This window comes from Danio rerio, chromosome 17 (assembly GCF_049306965.1).
Source record: "Danio rerio strain Tuebingen ecotype United States chromosome 17, GRCz12tu, whole genome shotgun sequence".
NCBI lineage: Eukaryota > Metazoa > Chordata > Actinopteri > Cypriniformes > Danionidae > Danio > Danio rerio.
Genome location: NC_133192.1, coordinates 32484104 through 32503940, shown reverse-complemented (window position 1 = coordinate 32503940; position 19837 = coordinate 32484104). Strand labels below are relative to the sequence as shown.

The 19837-nt window shown below is 34.3% G+C and overlaps 1 protein-coding gene across 26 annotated transcripts in view; it reads left to right on the top strand.

The window, feature by feature from the left end:
• eml1 (EMAP like 1) overlaps positions 1-19837 on the top strand; it is a 101476-nt gene that overhangs the window by 40461 nt on the left and 41178 nt on the right. For all 26 annotated transcript variants that reach the window (XM_073927529.1, XM_073927527.1, XM_073927523.1 and 23 more), the window contains 1 exon segment: positions 18929-19111. In XM_073927529.1, coding sequence (XP_073783630.1) covers positions 18929-19111 — 183 coding nt within the window.

Below are 19837 nucleotides of genomic sequence, written 5' to 3'. Positions count from 1 at the left end.
TTTAATGAGGATCCAGAAAAAGTTGCAGTGTACATGCAGCATGAGCAGTTTTTAATATAAATTAGATTGTAGAATTTTTCAATTTAAAGCAAAATCTTCATGGTCTGACTTTAGTTTTGTAAAACTATTTTTTATTTAATTTTTTTTACTAAATAATACCTGAAGGAAACAGCAGAGGAGCAGGTGAGAGGAGAGGAACATCTCTCCCAGCATGTGGCAACATTATAATTGGGTAAACTTAGAGCGCAGCAAATGGGAGAGAACAACAAATGCTTTTTTTTAACAAATAATAATAATAAAAAAAAATCCACGATGGTGTTATCAAGACTTTCAGAAAAAGGAAAGAAAGGAGACTAATAATGGCAGCCAGAAGAGAAAACAACAAATTTATTCTCCTCCCATAGACACTGTGTTAGAAACCTCTTGCATAAAGGGTATTTTTTTTTGTATTATGATACAAAGATAATATAATACATACATAAATACATACATAAATATGAACATGTTCTTAAAAAATCTAAATATTAAAAACTTTTAAGGATTTAAGATGCTGATAAACCATCATAACAGTCTTGTGAAAAAGGTCCATTATAAACAACAGTTATATTGTGTTTTATGTGTTATGACTGTAAGCAAAGCATCTCTACTATTAAACACAAAAACACTTATGTATCTTCAAGAAGAAAGATGAACAGAAAATGGCATGTAAACTATTCTAAAGCCAGTTCCCCTCAGAAAATGTTCATATTAACTCCTCCAATTGTACAATACCATGATTTATTTTCTCAACTGGTTTGAATAAGAATGGGTTAATGTGTTTTGTGGCCTGCACATATGATCTTGAGGGTGAACAGAGGCTTTTCAGAGGCTGACAGAAGAGTATGTTTTTGTGTTTTCTTTCCCTGTGTTTGACAGATCATCTGTAATTGAGCGAGTAGGCTTTTTTATTGATTAGTCAGTTGAAACTGAGTTTTAGGAGCATGTGGGTTAATTTGACATTGTGCAGAAGCACTGCTTGATAAGCCATCTCTAAAAAATAATGACTGTCTAGAAATCAACTGCTTGGGAAAGAATGCTAAAAATACTTGGAAGTTAAACATAATTTCAACTGAAAAATTAAGAGAGTGCGGGACATAGAATAGCTCCTCCCCTTTAAAAAAAAAAACAGTTGCATTTCATTTTTATCACAGCTCTGCCAGTGAGAGTGGTTGAGCTTAATCGCATCAATTGAAAAGCACATGAGAAGCGTATTGAAGGGGGCATGGCATGCCAGGTACTGGATAGCATTTGATTTGTCAAGATTTGATGAGAAACTGAAGTATGAGGTGATGTGAAAAATCGTTGATTCATTTATGTGGGAGTGACAAACTGCAAGCCTTACATGTTTTTATCAGTTTTATATTTTCTAAACGCTAATTTTGTCAGTTTTAGAGTACACTCAGCACCTCAGAGCACCTCAAGTTTCTAGTGCTACTTTTAGTCTTTATGATCCTTTCTTTGAAAATGCTGGGGAAAAATGTTATTTCCACTACACTTACTATGATTATTAAGTTAATTTGATTAAATTTATACATTTTAAAATAAAGATTCCCTGGTCAGATGCGCTAGAATTACACTGAATACATCTGCTGGTTACAAGTGGTAGTGCCGAACAAAAAGTATAAAAAAAATAAACAGTTTTTAATTGTTTGTCAATGTCGACAGAAATATGTTTAATATCTGTTATTACCATGTTTATGTGAACAAGCCTTTTGAATGTTTGAATGAGCCATCTCTTTAAAGTACAAATGAAATCAAAACTAACCTTATGAGTTTGTCTGCAACCTTTCCTTAAGTTGAGACTTCGCAAGTTTGATATGGAAAACAAACTTCAGAGGACAGTTTGGGTAAAAACAGTGTACTGTATAAGGTCATTCGCATCACCCTACAATGTTTGACTTTCTTGACAATAAAATGAAAACATTATATAAGGAACTGCCTATTTTCATTTTTAATGAAATAATAACAGACACCAAAAACGTTGAAGCATCCTGTAGCTACATATTTATATGATCGTCATTTTTACTGTGTAACAAAACGGACCGTATAACAAATCTGCCTTCTTTCTTTTTCTTCAAAACATACCCCTTCTCCTTTGCTAAACATCAGTTTTATTAATTATTAATGGCCATTATAAAAGTATAACGTACAATAAGTTTATACAATATAGCAAATAAATGCAAGCAGTTAGTCAAATGTACAGAATCTGTGTACGCGGTTACGTAAAATAATTTATTAACTTATCTTTGGACTCAGCCAAAACACGTTACCTGAGAACAGGCAATAGATTCAAAAGATAGATTACATATATTACATAGAGACAAGATGAAGTAAATATCTTGTTTGACAACTATAGTCAGATGAAATCCAGCAGAAGATCCTTGATTAACTCTCTTACCTGCGCTGTTTTCACCTGGGGAGGTGTGCTCAAAGCACTCGCTATCTCCCTGAAGCTTAGACATCCGCATACGCTGCAGTGCATGCCAGGGTGTGTGTGGTCACATGATGTGCATTTTCAGAGGTATAGTGTGGACGGAGATCTTTTCAGAAACATTAGGTGAGACACCAGTGTGGAAGTGGATCGTTTTTACCATCGTTTTAATGCTGTTTTAAAACTAAAATGTATTTGTGCAAACGTGCCTAAGAAAGACAATGTTTGCCCTTGTAATGTAAAATACACTTTCTGTTTGTTTTCAGTTATATTCTCAGATTATGTATGTCTTAGGTATGGGCCTGGCTCTTCTTAAACCCATTTCCCAATCTTTCTAAATGAAACGCCTACTTTACTACATCCATTCAGCCCGCGGTAGAAAAAACAAGCCACGCCCACTGTTTTCTCATTTAATATTTAATTTCTCTGGGAACTGCGTCACAATACAAAAAAATAAAACAATCGCAGCTTCCAGCCCATGTGGATTTAACATATCTGGCTTGCAACTTATTTGAAGGCCACCAACATTTGGCTTTTTTGCGCCCAAAACAACACACATGCTCTTTTTTCATTAGTTTCATAGACACCCGTACATCCGAGCATGTTAAGCCTGTACACTTTCTTCTGGAGTACAAGGATAACCGCTGATCAGGATTGGCTCAATATCCCTTTAATCCTCTCTTAGCCCGACCACTTTCTGCATCTCAACAGCGAAGCTTGGTGCTCGAGCGGCGTCGTCTTTAAAATACCCCCCTCCTTTGGTTTGGAGCCAGTGAGCAGGGTGGCAGCGGGGGTGTAAACACACTGCCTCTGTGGTTCACACAACATTGTTTTCTCTGCCTCCCTGGCTGCCTGAAGGAGATTAACAGGGAACGACACTGTGGGCATCTCCGCATCACTTGTCACCGACTCAGTCCTGTCTGGAGTCTCTCTATAGGGACGGAGGCTGCTGTGATTAATGAACACACACATAAACACACATATAGCTTCTGCTGGCTGTCTTGCACATGCTGACAAGGTGCTGTCACGGTGCTAACAGCTTCTGTAGGCTTTTTTTCAGAAAGCATTGCATGAGAGAGGATGTGAAAGATATCCATAAATATGCCATTAAGCCATTTGGCAAGACCTTTCATCTTATAATATCCCACAAACTTTCAGTAGTGGTGTTTGTTAAGGAGTCATTCTCGTATGACACATTCTTGAGTCTGTTTGCATTAAAAAAAAAAGAATTAAGACAAAAAAATTGTTTGGTGAGGCTTGACTTCATTGGATGTTGATTGGGTGGAGGCAGATCTATATGTGATCCAGACTGGATTCAAGGAGACAAAATGAGAAGTCTGAGTCTGACATTTGTCAGTAGTAAGAGGTCTGTCATTTCCCTGGAAGATTGAATTAGTTTAAGATTGAGTAGTTTTAAATACAGGATGAAATTAAACATGCATGTGTGAATCCATATCACAGTTTTAATTGTTATTTTTAATATGCACTTGATTGACATCTGTGACATTCTAACTCTGCAACATAAGCAACTATTTAAAAAAAAATAATATATATATATATATATATATATATATATATATATATATATATATATATATATATATATATATATATATATATATATATATATATATTAGGGATGTAACGGTATCAGAATTTCACGGTACGGTAATACCTCGGTATGAATGTCACGGTACGGTATTTATTGAATCATTTACAGGAAAAACAAAACTTTTGAAAATACTCCAAAAAAGTGCCAAAAGTGTCAATGACATACAAATTAGCCATCTATCTGTAAGCTTTGAAACACTAATTTCAATTTTAATAACAAAAAATTATTAAACCATGTAAAAAAATAAAGTTTCTATTTAGTATTGTTGAAAACTCATCACATTCAACATTTAATCACTCACTCACTTACTTACATAGAGATGGGTTTAAAGGAAAATTATCATATAACTATAATCTAAAAGCTGGTATCTTTGGGTATTTACAATGTCCCCTGCAACAGAAAAAAACCCCTCTCATTTGGGACTGAGGTTTCTGGGACAGAGATATGACTTGGCCCATGTTGACAGCAGTGGGTAACGTTGTGCATTGTCTTTCCCCCACTTGAGAAGACAAACCATGAGTGAGATAGAGGTCTCTTTGCGGTACAAGTCAATGTCTGCATCAATCTAAACAGTGTGCTGTGTTTCTGCAGTCCCCATGACTGCTATTAGTCGTATTCCCCAACTTGCAGGCACGTGCACACATAGGGCTCAACCTGTGCAGTGCACATGCCCTTTTTAGTCTTGGATAGAAAATGCCCTTCCAAAACGATCAAAAGTGCCCCCGCGACGCGACACAACCTCCATCCAGCCCTTCAGTAGGTGCGCGACAACACCTCTCTTGAGTATGCGTGCTCAACCCCCCCTCGGCGCTTTACAATACGCGCGCGACAACACAGCTGATCAGAACTCGCGCGACAACACCGCTATTCAGTACGCGCGCGGCGACAACACCCGCTTTAGGTTTGATCATTTCCATCTTTTTTTCATCTCCGCTACTAGCAGCACACTCCATTTCCGCATTACTGGATCTGTAGCGACAACAGACCGCAAAGGATTATGGCCACGCCTGGGCTGATGGGAAATGTAGTTTCAGCTACCTCCCGTTTGCTTCATTCGCCTGAGCAAATTTTCTCAGAAGACCTATAGTTTTACCGAGTCATGCGACTTCGGTAATATCGAAAAAAATTAATATTGCGGTATGACGGTATTTACAATACCGTTACATCCCTAATATATATATATATATATATATATATATATATATATATATATATATATATATATATATGAGCAATATCTCACGAGTAGCTGTGCGTTGTGGCTGTGTATTGGCACTGGTGGGAGGCATGCCTTCGTCTCCTACCAGTGATGATATACACCCATATCAAACTGCTATGAGTGTGATATTGCATTTATACAACAGTTTGACGGTATAATTGTGTGCATCAAAAAGAAAATCCAACACGGAGAGTGTCAAAACCCTTTTGTTAGAGGAACTACTTTCTTCTGGCATTCATTTACATCTGCAGCTGATGTCAAAACAGCCAAAGCTGGTACTACTGTAACTCACCAACGTCACTTTAGAGCAAGTATTTGTCTAATTCTCTAGTGGTAATGTGTAAAGTGGTGACAAAGCAGGTGATTTTGCTGACATTTTAAGATTATAAGTCTGAACAGCATGAAATGCCATCAGTCTACAGAGATTTCCCAACATTTCTCTGTGACAATTGAGAGATCACAATAATAAACACCGAACAAGCCAAAGCAATGCAATCACTACCAGAACACTGTTGTGTTTTGGAATAGGAAAAACGCTAAACACATGCAGGCATTTCTTCTTTCTTCCTGTTTAATGAACTAGTCTGCAATAGCGAAAACAGGAGACTGTAAGGGCTTATTATGTGGTCTCTGTCGCCGTCTTGTGGATGGACAATGTCAACCATCTTTGGTCTGCTCAATGACAGGCTGACGTGCTGTCTCTCGGAAATTATAAATATTTAATTAAAAATAGGCACTGTCCTCATAAATATACTGCATAGTTGCAATCTAAACAAGTACATTCTCGACTAAAAAAGCCCTAAAAGTGCATTGTTGCCCAACATTGTTGTCAAACTGTAGAGCCTCTGCTTGTTGCTGAATGTGGATGGAGTAATACACAAGGATATAGAAAGAATTTCAGATTCAAGAACCAGACAGGACTGTTGTATATATGTTTTTGTTTTTTACTTTGAGAATTGACAGAAAATCATGGAAAACAGAGAGAGGGGAAAGTTCGGCAAAGGACCTCAAGCTGGGCATTGAACTCAGGTCAATGAGAGCTCCTTGGTGCTACATGTCAGTGCACTTAATAGGCATGTCCAGATCTGATCACATGATCAGAAATTGGGCCTCAATTTCGTGGTTTCAGATTCGATTGGAATTGGACGTTACCTCCTGATCAGGACTCAAATATATTTATGTATAACAACTTGAAGCGGAAAGTGTGAGAATATCTGCCGTCTGGAGTTATCATAAAGTTGATAACAACAACATTGCCATAGCAAACTCGGAGATATGTAAAATTGAGATTGCAAAAAAAAAAAGCCCACTTAAGTACTACAAAGAACATGCTAATCAGTTTCCCTCTATGACTGCAGTTGCACCCCTTTATCTCAGTGCCACGTGCAGCTCTGTGGATATTGAGAGACTTTTAGTGTCGTTGCAAACGTTCTTGATGAGAACAGAAACAGGCTTAAACCTCACAAGGTAGAGATGTTCCTAGATGCAGTTCCTAAAAGCACAATACTGGCTTTGCAAACACTGTGGCACTTTTTTTACATGTCTGCCAGGTATTTTAAGTTGAGAAGCTATTCGTTTTATATTCGATTTTTTTAATTTTTTTTATTTAATGTTGCGTTAAAATCCAAAAGTGAAGAATTTATGTTATCTATTACCTGATTGCACAGAAGATGTGCTCTGTTTGTTTACAGAGTTGTTAAATGTTAAAATAAGGTGAATTAAATAAAAAAGGAACACCCTGGAACTGTTTCTTCACTGTTTATTCTATTTTATGTATTATATAAGTATAGATTATGTTTTTTATGTTTATTCGTTATTTATTTTTTATGTATTATATAAGTATCGGATCAGGTTTCGGTATCAGTAGATACTCAAAATCAAACGACTTGGACTCGAGGGCAAAAAAACCTAACACTGTGTCAGGATTCTTCTAAAAATGCAGGAGCAGAAGACATGATTTGCAAAAAATAAAAAGTAGATGAAAAAAAATCCATGTGAAGAAATTTAACCTAAAAGTATATGAAATAAGAAATGGACTTTCTGGTGCTCCGATGTTAAGAATGATCCCCAATCTACTGCAAACAGTCTCATTAATGCAAAAAGTTTTGCAAAATGTTTTGCACATATGCTACTGTAATAATAGATTTTACAGACCGATTGTACATTTTATCATTATTATAATGGTAAGTCTTTTTTTTAATCGTGGGCAGAAATTTTACAAGTGGATTGCAAACTATAAGATATTGGCCATCTTTTACAGTATGGATAAATGCACTTGACATTGACTATTTACAACTTATGTTAACCAGTAAATATGAGGTCTCAATTATGAAACTCTGATGAGGGATTAAATAAGATCATATGCATTGGCTTTATTAGCTTGAATACAGCTTGACCTGAAGAGATTTTGCTGATGTCAGATGGATTGAAATTGTGTCTCTCTCATGGGGACATTTTGGCTCTTCCCTTCTTTCTCTTTCTCCTATATTCTTTCCATACCAGAGGTCACGATCATGATCTCCTGAGTCTATTTTTACCTCCTAAGTCCTATTTACTGAAGGCCATCTTTTTTCCTCATTATGTACCTGCTATCTGGGAAATGCCTAGACAGCAGACAGTTTTCAGCTTTGTTATATAAGAGTTCAGTCATCATCTCAGAATCACTGACACCTCGAGACAGAGTTTCCAGATGTGACCTCAATGAACTGACCTTGGATCTGTGACCTCAGGTTGCAAAAACAAAGCGGTTGGGAAAGCAGGCAGTTGTAATCCTCTTAAAGCACACACAAACCTTTTACTCACTGTCTCTGTTAGGCCTCGCTGTGCCTCTCAGCGTGAACTCTTTATGTAAGAGGCCGATCTCAAAGGCCACTTCTTGATGAGGATTGTTTGTGAAAAGCTCCGGGAGGATTCACTTTGATGCGCACTGAGAGCAGATGCGTTTTGTTTACACGTTAGCTTATTAGCAATATAGACTGTATTTTGGAGTATGCAAACATAACTATAGTATTGCTAATGTAGATTTACATACATTTTCATTTAGCTTTATTTATTCATATTTTAATTGACTAATTTTTACATATATAGATATATTTATTTTTAGATTAGATTATATATTTTGATTAAATTTATAATAGAAATATATGTTGTAGATCTGCACAATATTGACAGCAACTGACATTGTGATTTTTTTTTTGTATTTCAGTGAGATATACATATATATATAGCGATTTGAATAAAATTTCCTGAGATGATTTAAGATAAACAATTCTGTTTGAGAATAACTCCTTGATCGAGAGGTTTTATGCATAAAATAAATTAAATTACAGAGTCTAAAAGTATTGAGGTGCAGCAATAAAATAATCAATTGTAAAAAAAAAAAAAAAAAAAAAAAAAAAAAAACACTGTTTATAGAACAGTTCTGAATCTGATTGGCTGATAGCCATGCGATATTCTGCCAGTAACAGCACACATACCGCCTCTTCACCCTTCACTCTTGTGAATTACTCGGCCCACATACAGTACAGCAACAAGTAGAGAACACTACATTTTAAAATTTATTGCTGCTGTGAGACAACATAATGAACTTTTTAGTTTTTTTTTAGTCAAGATTATAGTTGTTTGCAGATGTGAATGAATGCTGAAAGAAAGTAGTTCCTCTTACAAAAGGATTTTGAGACTCTCTGTGTTTGATTTTCCTTTCAAACTATTGTATAAATGTAAAATCACACTCGTAGCAGTGCAAATTGGCTGTATATCATCACTGGTGGGACAGTAAGATATAAAAATACATAGCACTTGTGTGATATTGCTCATATTCAGTATAGTTAATATTTGGAGTGGATCAAATCCAGCACAAAAATCAAAGTCATCCTAAACTATTCATAAAACTATAACTAAATAACTATAACTGAATCTAATCATATTTTGATAATTTTTTTTGATCCACTTCAAATATTGCCTACTGTCTTCCTTGTAAAAAAATAATACAATTGATCTTTGTTGAAGATACAAATTTGATAGTTTCTTATGCCCAAATTATATTATATATATTTAAATTATAATCCCAACTCAACATTGCAGATACAGCGATGTACCTATTGCAGATTAGCACACTGCGATATCGATGCTGAACGATATATTGTGCAGTCCAAATATGTTGTTAGTGTTTAAACAAAATTATAACAACTGCATCTTTTTGTGTGTCTGTATTTATGCTTATATTTGAAATTATATATTTGTATATTTGTGTTTTGTTTTTTTTCATACAGTCAGTTTATGCTAGCTGTTTGTGTTCTTGCCATGCTGACTGCACTAAATTCTTGGGATTTTTTTAGCAAGTTTAGATAATTTGATTAACTTCAGTGGGTTCATTTTTTCTATCTGTATTTTTGGTATTAAGTAATGTTTATAATCCACGTTTCTTCTCTTCAGTTTTGTTTTATCACTGAATTCATTCAAGTGACTTGTAATGTTAATTTATGGCTAATTTTACAGACAAAAATGTCCTGTCTCTGTTACTTTAAAAAAATGGTCCCATGTTATATTAAGTAGCCATAACTACTGCTTGTACTAAAAATAGGTAACACTTTATTTTGACGGTCCATTTGAGTATTAGTAGACTGTCTGCTTAAGATCTGTTGATACTGCTCCTTCAACAGATATTTAACTGACTATAAGAAACTTTGCAAGTACTTTGCAAGTTACACTAACCCTAACCCCAACCTGACAGTCTACTCATAATCTAATGAGAATCAGAAACAGACCATCAAAATAAAGTGTGACCAAAAAGTAAATACAATGTACTTACTGTATTTGTAATCTATTGCAGAACACTTGTGGTGCTCTTCAGGTGGGATGCATGACAGGTTTGATGGTATGAGTAGGTTTAAGGGTGGGTTACAGTGTAATCAATCATAGGTACAATGTAAAGCATGTATTTAGTAAGTACATTGTAACAAATTCGGTGTAATTACATATTAGTTAAGGCCACTTAATATAAAGTAGGACCAAAAAAGAAAAAGTCACTATCAATACGAGCACCTTACATTTGGTCAGTAGACTAAATAAATGCATGTGATGACTGTGCAAAATCTACTTGTGGAAATTACTATTTTTGTGGATTGCTAATATTGTCATGACTATTTGACCACACCTTTAGTGTAAATTTGACCACACCTTTAGAAATTTACGTTGCAATATTCTGCATTAAACATGATATGTGATAAGTCTGGATTTGTCTTTATTTTATGGATAGACGAGCCTGCAAAGTGGAGAAACATGATCAGATTCACTGTCAGCGTAATGATAATCCTTACAAATTTTTGCACCCTGCTTCTGTTGCGACTCATTTATAGGCAGACGCAGGGTTTGAGTGAGTCAGCTAGCGGTTTCAGACACAGAGAGAGACCAGAAATGAATTATTAATCAGCCACATCGCTTTAAGGGAGACATTAAAGAGAGTTCGCTTTGCTTTGATAATCCACCAACACTTTATACCCTGCCCTTCTATCTTTTTAATGACAGTTTTATGCTTTATTATTAAATGATTCAATGCTGCCTTATTGACATTATTTTGACTATGTATTACAGCTACATTTTAAATGTATAGTAATTCTTCTAGAATTCTTAGGTTGTATTTATTTTTTATTTAGAAATTTTGACTGAAATAGAAATTATTTTTACTTGAATTGGTATGATAAACACATCATTTTTTGTAAAGTTTTTCAGTTTGTAAGTGTCATTATCTGTGTCTATGTGTGTATATATGATCACACACAGTACGAAAATCTGTTAATTAACTGTTATCCTTGATAGCTTGTGATTCATTTTCCATTTGTTTGTGCTTTTTGTATTTTAATTTTTAATTAAATATATATATTTAATATATATATTATTTATTAATATATTATATGTTCTGTTAACCTGTTGTTTGGTTATAGCAGATTTATATATATTGCTTGCAGCTTAGTTTGCACTCTCTTGAGGCATGGATTTACATTTTTAGGCCTTTCAACTTGTATTTCAGTTCTTTACAGTGGATTTAAAACAAAGGATGCATGTCAGGGCAGTAGGTCGGGAATTGGTCCAGTTTCCAGCTCATTTGGTGTGCAGTAATAGCACAATCTGTCTTTTGGTGGCCATGTCTGTCTGTGTGAGATCAGTTGTGGCTGTGTTTCTTAAAAGTGTTGAGAAAAACATTCAGTGCTATTAGGAAGGACAGCATGGACTTCCAAATGGGATTAAACTGCTCCTAGAAATGTACAAAATAAATAAACTTCTGAGCTGTACAGTAAACCACTGATTAGACCACACTCAAAAATATTTTGCTTCTTGTTCAAGCTATTAATTTAAAATCAACTGAAACAACACAATCATTGATATTTTTGGGACAACTTAATTGTTTTATCTTCAATTTACTTAAATTTATCAATTTGTGTTGGACATCTTGAATGGATTGTATGGAACCCTGAGTTTTTTACAGTGCATTTCTTACTATACAATAATTTTTTTAAGGCTCTGACACTTTTTTACCATCTCTGACATTTCAGGCTGATTTTAATGAGCTGGATCGATCAACTCAATAATCAGAAAGATATGACTGAAGACAATCCTACTAGATATTATTCTCGCTTAGGGTGGATCTTTTAATATATATTTTTAAATGTGGTAAAAAAAAAAAAAACACAAAGCAATTGCTAGTAAAATTTGCAAATGATAACAAAAAAATAGTAAATAACATAAAATGAAACGAGACATTTTGAAGTATTGGAAACTTGTTTATTTGTCTGAATTCATCAGTCATACAGTCAGTTTATGTTTGCTGTTAACATGTTGCTAAGCTGACTACATGAATTTAACTTAAGTGGGTAATTGTTTATCTGTATTTTTTGTTATGAAATAAATTTCTTAATTTTTTTAACCACTGAAATTAGTGCAATGCAGTCTGGGTTTAGAATTTGTCTGAAATAATCAATGCATGACTAGTAATGTTCATTTATGGTTAATTTCTTTGACAAAAAAAGTCCCATGTCTGTTACTTCAGTAAAAAAGGTACACATTTGATCATCAAAATGAGCACCTTTCAATTGGTCAATTAAGCAAAAACATTTCTGACTATACCATCCTTTCATTTAAAGCTCTGACATTCTTTTCCATCTCAGACATTTCAGACTTTAATGATTTTAATGAGCTGGATCAATCAACTCATTAATCAGAAAGATATGACTGAAGACAGTCTTACTGGATACTATTCTCGGTTAGGGTAAATCATTTAATAGTTTTTTCTTTTAAATGTGGTAGAAAAATCACTAAACAATTGCTAGCAAATTTTGCAAATGATGCCAAATGACATTCATTTCAATATGACATTTTGAAGTAGACCAAATTACATTTTTTTTAGCAAAATGTACTTCAGTACATTTTTTTACTTTTTACCCTCCCCTATGGTTTTTTAATTAGAGATTTATGCTATGTTATTAAATGATTTAGTGCTGCTTTATTGCCATTATTTAGACTATGTATTGCAGCTACATTTTAAATGTGTTTGTAAATCTTCTAGATTTCGGTTTTGTTTACATTTTTTAGTTAGAAATGTTGCTTATTTGAGACTAAATTAGAATGATAAGCACACTTTTTTTGTAAAGTTTTCCAGTTTGTAAAGTGTTTTCACATCATTTGAAAAATTCTGAATGATACATAATGAGCTGTGGCCAGAAAGGTTGTCGCCTTACCAAAATAATTTTTTTTAAATCCATAAATGAAAATGTGCTGTTAATTTACTCTATAACTACAACTTAGTTTACTCTTAACTACTATTTGACTTTTTTTTTTTTTAAGAGATTGACAGAAACTGTTGTCCTTGGTGATTCATTCATTCATTTTCTTTTCAGCTTAGTCCCTTTATTGATCTGGGGTCACCACAGCGGAATGAACTGCCAATTTATCCAGCAAAAAACATCCCATAATGTAAATAAGTTGTCATTTAATAAGAAAGTCATTAACTCAATTTTGACAAAAATGTCAGATAGAAGCTTATAATTCTAAGGTGACAAAATAACACTGTCTCCTGGCAATATATTGAGGACAGTTCTATTGTAATGTTTATGCACTGTTAAGGTGTTAAAAATTCCATTATGCTTTAAACCCTCTTTTTGGTGTGATCTTGACCAGATAATAGTGAAAGATGAGCTGTGTGGTGTTAGCGAACAGTAGTTAGAAAGAGATCTATCTGAGATTAGTGCTACATTATCTAACGAGCGCAGTCATTTCCAGCAGAACATGAACTGAGAGATGGGCTGATGTCCAATCCAATCCAATCACAATGAAACACAGCGAGATTGAATTCAGGGGAAATGGGAGCAAGACAAAGATACAGAGACACTGGCAAGGGAAGTGCATCCTCCGTCTGAGCAGTTCTTCATCTTGTGATTTCTGAAACACATTAAGAGATATGGACGCCTGCCAATCCTGCTGTTTTTTACAGAATGAACAGCAGCAAGAATTGCAATTTGTGTCTGTTCACGCTTCACTGATAGATGCCCTCTAATGCTGTTTAATGTGGTCAAAGCACACGCTCTCTAATGCTCACCTGCACTCATGCGTAGCTCAGAGGCTCAATGGAGAGCACTAGAGTAGAAGGAATATAATTAAATATGCGCTTAAGTGTGTGTTTACACAAGATTCAGGTGTGATTTTGTTGAGTGCTGTGTTTTGTGCATTTGTCAAATGAACAGGAAGCACTTTCAGGCCATTGAGCAAATGTGACAGTCATTTATTGTGCGGGTTATTAGCATTATGCCACCAGTGGCTTTCAAACGATTGAAAACTGGCTTTGCATTCGGAGAAGAGACAGAATGATCTCCCTATGGAGCTTTTGAAAAGATGAATCCACGGGAAGGCTTCAATCAATGATTAATTTCATCCATCAAAGAAGCAATTTCTATGCAAACAGCATGATTTGCAGGCTCTAATTATTAGTAGTCATTTTTTATTAGGTTTTGTCTCGCTCTTGGTGTGTGTGTGTGTGTGTGTGTGTGTGTGTGTGTGTGTGTGTGTGTGTGTGTGTGTGTGTGTGTGTGTGTTTGTGTGTGTGTTCATATTGTATCCTCCTTTGTACATAATGAACTCAAACAGCAGAAAGGCTTAATAAATAACGAAACTGATCTAGAAAAACCTTCTGAATGTTGCACTTTCGGATGGGTTTTTATTATTACTCCAAGATGTGTAAGATTTGGGAGTTTGTACAGGTGAGTAAAAATTCTACTGGTTATCTGAATATCCTGACAGGGTGAAATAGTGTTGCATAAAGAGACTTATCTTCAGGAGGCGATTAATCACCGTTGAACATTAATGACTATGATCGTTTTTGCAGCGAGAGCAACTGAATTTTAAGTGGAATGGCTGGAGGCCATTAAATGCGCTGAGCTGATGTGTGTGTGTGTGTGTGTGTGTGTGTGTGTGTGTGTGTGTGTGTGTGTGTGTGTGTGTGTGTGTGTGTGTGTGTGTGTGTATAATTATACAGCTTTGCTGGGGTAAGGAAACATTGAGCGATTGAATGTTTGTGGTGGAAGGTACTTATCTAAATTTCAGTTTCAAAACTATCCATTTTTTTGCCTGGAGCTTCCTATCTGCCAGTTATTCAAGCTGATATAACTAAAAGATGGCTTTTTGTAATTCAGGTCATGCTTGCTGTATAAATTCATATTTTAAATTATTTTTATTGAATATGAATTCATAACTAGACATGGGTTGATAACTATTTTCACAGTATACCGTGGTCTGGAAAAGTAAAGGTTTTAATACTGCCAAAATTTTCTGTAAAACCATTCTTATGATATATGTAAAAAAAAAAAAAAATTATTTACATTTTTGTTTCAAGTTTTTTAGGACAATAGTATCTCCCAGAAAATATCTACAAAGATGCCATTTAAATTGTATAGATATCAGTGATTTTGAAACTAATGAAGACAGCAGAAGTCAATTATTCTTTTGAATTATTTAGCCTGACATCTTTACTGCTCCAAAATGTTTGAAATGTTTCCCAAATTAAAATATGTTGTGTTCAAAAGTTTTTTACCCAGACATTTAAAAAGAATATATTTCAGAGCAGTAATCATAATACCGTGAAATCCAAGATTATTATACAATTCGAATGTTATATGGACCCATACTTATTCATAACTGAGACTTTTTAGTGATAGTTCAATAAGCAAATGCTGGTAATGCATTAAGAAATAGAAAACAAAGGAAAAAAAGTTACATTATTAACATACTGCTTTTATTCATTGTTTAATTCATGTTTTTTTCATAATATATTACCATGTTTATAATAAACTGCTAATAGAATAATCACTAAAATAATTGTAACACTTTAAAATAAAGGTTGTCAGTTACTGTATTAACTTCAATGAGCACTGCATTTGTACAGTGATATTCATCTTAAATTTTTTGTTTGTGTCAAATAATTTTACTTGATTCATTACTTTTTTTTGTGTATGAATACATTTTTGTGTGTGTAAATGATCAATTAGATTCTGGTAACACTTGGTTTAATTTTACTCAAAAATATGTTGCTTGTTCAAACTACTTATGTAAAATGAGCTGAAACAACAAAATTCTTGAGTTAAAAGTTAACTTAAAAGTTTTTTTTGTTCAATCAACATAAATTTGTAAAATAATTAGGTTGAATTATTTAGTTATTTGCATTGGGAGAACTTGAATGAATTGTGTGGAACCCAACATTTTTTAAAAGTGTTATTACAAAGAATAGATGCTTTAAAATGTTGTTTTTCTTTAATAGTTTTCTAATACCTAATGTATTACCTAATTAGATTAATGACTACTTTTACATAAGCATGTTATTATGAGTTGATTTTTAAATGTTCCTTTCATGATCCTGATTTTACATGTTATAGCACATAAACCATTGACATCATTGCATCATTACGCTATCCACACTCCTCTGGAGTTTCATTTAATTTTGGGTGTTTAATTTAAACATTTTCGGCTTTATCTGCAGTTCAGCACTTTCATTCAGGGACATTTCATTCATGCCCCCATGACAAACTGAGGTGTTGGATGTGAGGAGTATTAAGGACTGGAAAAAAAAGTGTTGTTTAAATGGAATTTGATACTGCATGCCGAATGGGAAAAAAAACTCCACATTTTGCAGTGTGTCTGTGGTTCTTTACTGGCTCGGTACTGGCAGAGAATAGCCAAACAGCCGTGTGTGTATGGAAAATCCATTCACAAAATGTGGCGGCAAGTCCTACATGATGGTAATGATTTCGTGCTTACATGACAATAAAGACACTAAAATCGGCATACTCCACGTCTTAATCGGATTTCTGTTTAGTTCAATTATAACTTTAGTTGGATTAAATTAATCAAAAATCACAGTTTATATCATGGTGTCCATGTAAACATACTCAATGTTAATTTACAAATATGATATTATGACCATAAAGTTTAAAAACCTATTCACATTAATACCTTCTAGTTTTATTACCTGCCTGTTATTAAGGTTATTATGAGTTGTTTATTAATACTAAAGTGTGATCTCATTCTTCATCATTAATCCTGAATTAATACCTAAACACATAGCAAATTAGTAGTTTATTGAGCTGAAAAATTTTGTAAATTGTGTATTTTGTAAATAGCAAGAATTATACCTTAAAATAAAATGACAGACATTGTTCATTGTTTATCAATGTTTGTTAACTACAAGTCAAGCATACAAATGATTTAACTGATATTAATTAAATGAATCTCACTTTAAACTTATATTCTATAATAACAACCTGAGCTAAAACAAAATTAAAAATAATGTGTAATGCATAAGATTTCAACAGATGTTGTGTGATTTAAACCAAGTCTTTAATGACACATCCGGATCATTTAATGTCTGTCATAAATCTTATTCAAAACACAGCACCATGTTTTAACTTCTTTTTTTATTGCTTTAATTACCAGCTGCTTCCTTTCAGTTTATAATTAATGAAGATGCTATCTGCAGGGAAGGGTTAAAAGCACTGGCTTTCATAAATGTTTCATGCCACAGATTTTACAAAGCAGTCTAATCACCTAGCAAACAGTTAATTGCCCTTTTGTGTGTGTGAGTGAAGACAGATAGTAACAGTGTTTCTCTGGGTCAGCAGCTGTTAGGCAAGCGTGCTTTATAAACCATCAGCATGTTTATATGTGATCAAGAGGGACATGTTAGGCCATCCCTCGCTGACTTTTTAAAGAAGCACCCTGCTGGTCCTCCAGGATGAGGCTTTTAGCTTCAAATTGACAGTCACCTAGGGTATACATAAATTGGAATGAACTGGATTATTATTAACAAAGTGGGGTGTGTGATGTCAGGGATGTTTAGTTGACATTTTTTGTTTTCGTTGACTTTTATTAATGCAGATTTCAATCAACCTAGTGCCATTTGAGAAAATATTTATGCTGCACAGAACATTTGATTGTACTTTTGCTTCTTACAGTTGAAGTATAATATTATAATATTATTTAAGTTATGAAGTATAGTATTGGATGGTCTATTCTGTAGACCATCAAAAATATATAGCTTAAAGGGGCCAATAATTTTGATCTTAAAATGTTTTTTAAAAATTTTAAACTGCTTTTATTCTAGCCGAAAAAAATTGCAAATTTTTTCCCCAGAAGAAAATCTATTATCAGAACTATAGTGAAATTTCTTTGCTCTGTTAAACATCATTTGGAAAATATTTAAAAAGAAATTTGAAGGGTGGCTAATAATTCTGACTTCAACTATATGTGTTTTCTTAACTTGCAAATAGTTTAAGCTCTCTTAGCCACTTAAGACAATACTCTGGTTAAGAGTCTAGCATGTAAACAGCAATTTTTGATTAAGTTAATCTGATTAAGGTCATAATCGAATTTAACAGACATCAAATTAAGACATGTGGAGTATGTTGATTTTAGTCATGTTATTGAAGTGCAGTACAGACATGTAAACACCTTAATCAAACTATTACCGTCATGTAGAATATCGCCACATTCTGTGACAGGATAGTCTATACACACACAGCTGTTTGACACTATTCTCTGCATCTACAGAGTCAGTGAAGGAACACAGACACAGAAGTTTTTTCCCATGTGGCATGTGGTATTATTATATTCCATTAAAACTACACTCTTCCAGCAGGTCATACTCGCATCCAATATCTTGTTTGTCACGGGGGGTGCATGAAATGTTCCTAAATGTAAGTGCAAGTGCCAAACTGCAGTAAGAGTAGACAAATAAAAAAAAAACACATGAAAAAAATGTGATATGAAACTGACACAAAATGACATAAATCTCAAGAGAAAACGTGGATAGTGTGGTGATGCAATGAACCTTAATCGAATTATGTGCTATAACATGTAAAACGGGATTATGAAAGGAACATTCAAAAAGCAACTCATATAAACACCTAAATCATATTATTTTCTTCTTCAGATTAAGGTAAATAATTAAATTACTAATGTCCATGTAAATGTAGTCACTGATAATTACTAATCTGGTTATAATTTGGTAGATACAGCTGTTCTGTTAAAATCTTTCCAGATTTAGCATTGCTGTTCCTCATATTTGAATGTTTTTGTATGTGTGTTCTAGATGACAGTGCCTCGGCAACGAGTAGTATGGAGGTGACAGACAGGATCGCCTCTCTGGAGCAAAGGGTTCAGATGCAGGAGGATGAAATTCAGCTGCTAAAGTCAGCGCTGGCTGATGTGGTGAGGAGACTGAACATCTCAGAGGAGCAGCAAGCCATGCTCAACAAGAAAGGACCAACCAAAGGTACCATACATGTCTTTCACAAAAGAAAATCTTAGAGTTTCCAGATTGCACTGTTTATTTTCACTCACCAGCAACTTTATGAGGACATTACCAAGGTAGACCCTCTTTTGGCTTCTTTTAGCCCTGTTTTACTAGCAAAGCTTAATATATTCCTTATGAATGCAGGACTCTTATTTTGAAAATGGGACAGGAATTAGCTCTGGGTTAAGTCAACACAAGAGCATACCTGATCTGTTCACAGCTCATCAAAATGTGAAACCTGGGAAAGATGGATTGAAAATTTCATACCTATTAACCCTCCTGTTTTTCCCAGGATTATACCATATTTTACAGTTCGAGTTTTAGGTTGCTGAAAGAATCCTTTGCTCCTTTGTTTTTTCCAGCTTTTCCTTTGTTATTTTGTGCTTTACTCTCACTTTCATTCTGTACATTTCTGAAAGGACTGGATGTCAGAAGAATGGTTCTTCATGTCTCGAATTTTCATTGCCAAGTTTAAGCCAAGTGTAATGTTTTTTTGTTTTTTTTTGTATTTGGAATTTCCCCAGCCAATCGCAGAACCCAGGGGACCAGAGTGAGTGCTCCGACTTGGGCTCTCTCTGGTCTCCATTGTTTTTATTTTCCTGCTTGTTCATAAGGTAGTGACGTATCTCTGTAAACCAATAGCTTTCAGCTGCACATCTTGTTCCACCTTTTGGTTCTTTTTGTTTATACTAGTTACCCTCCCGA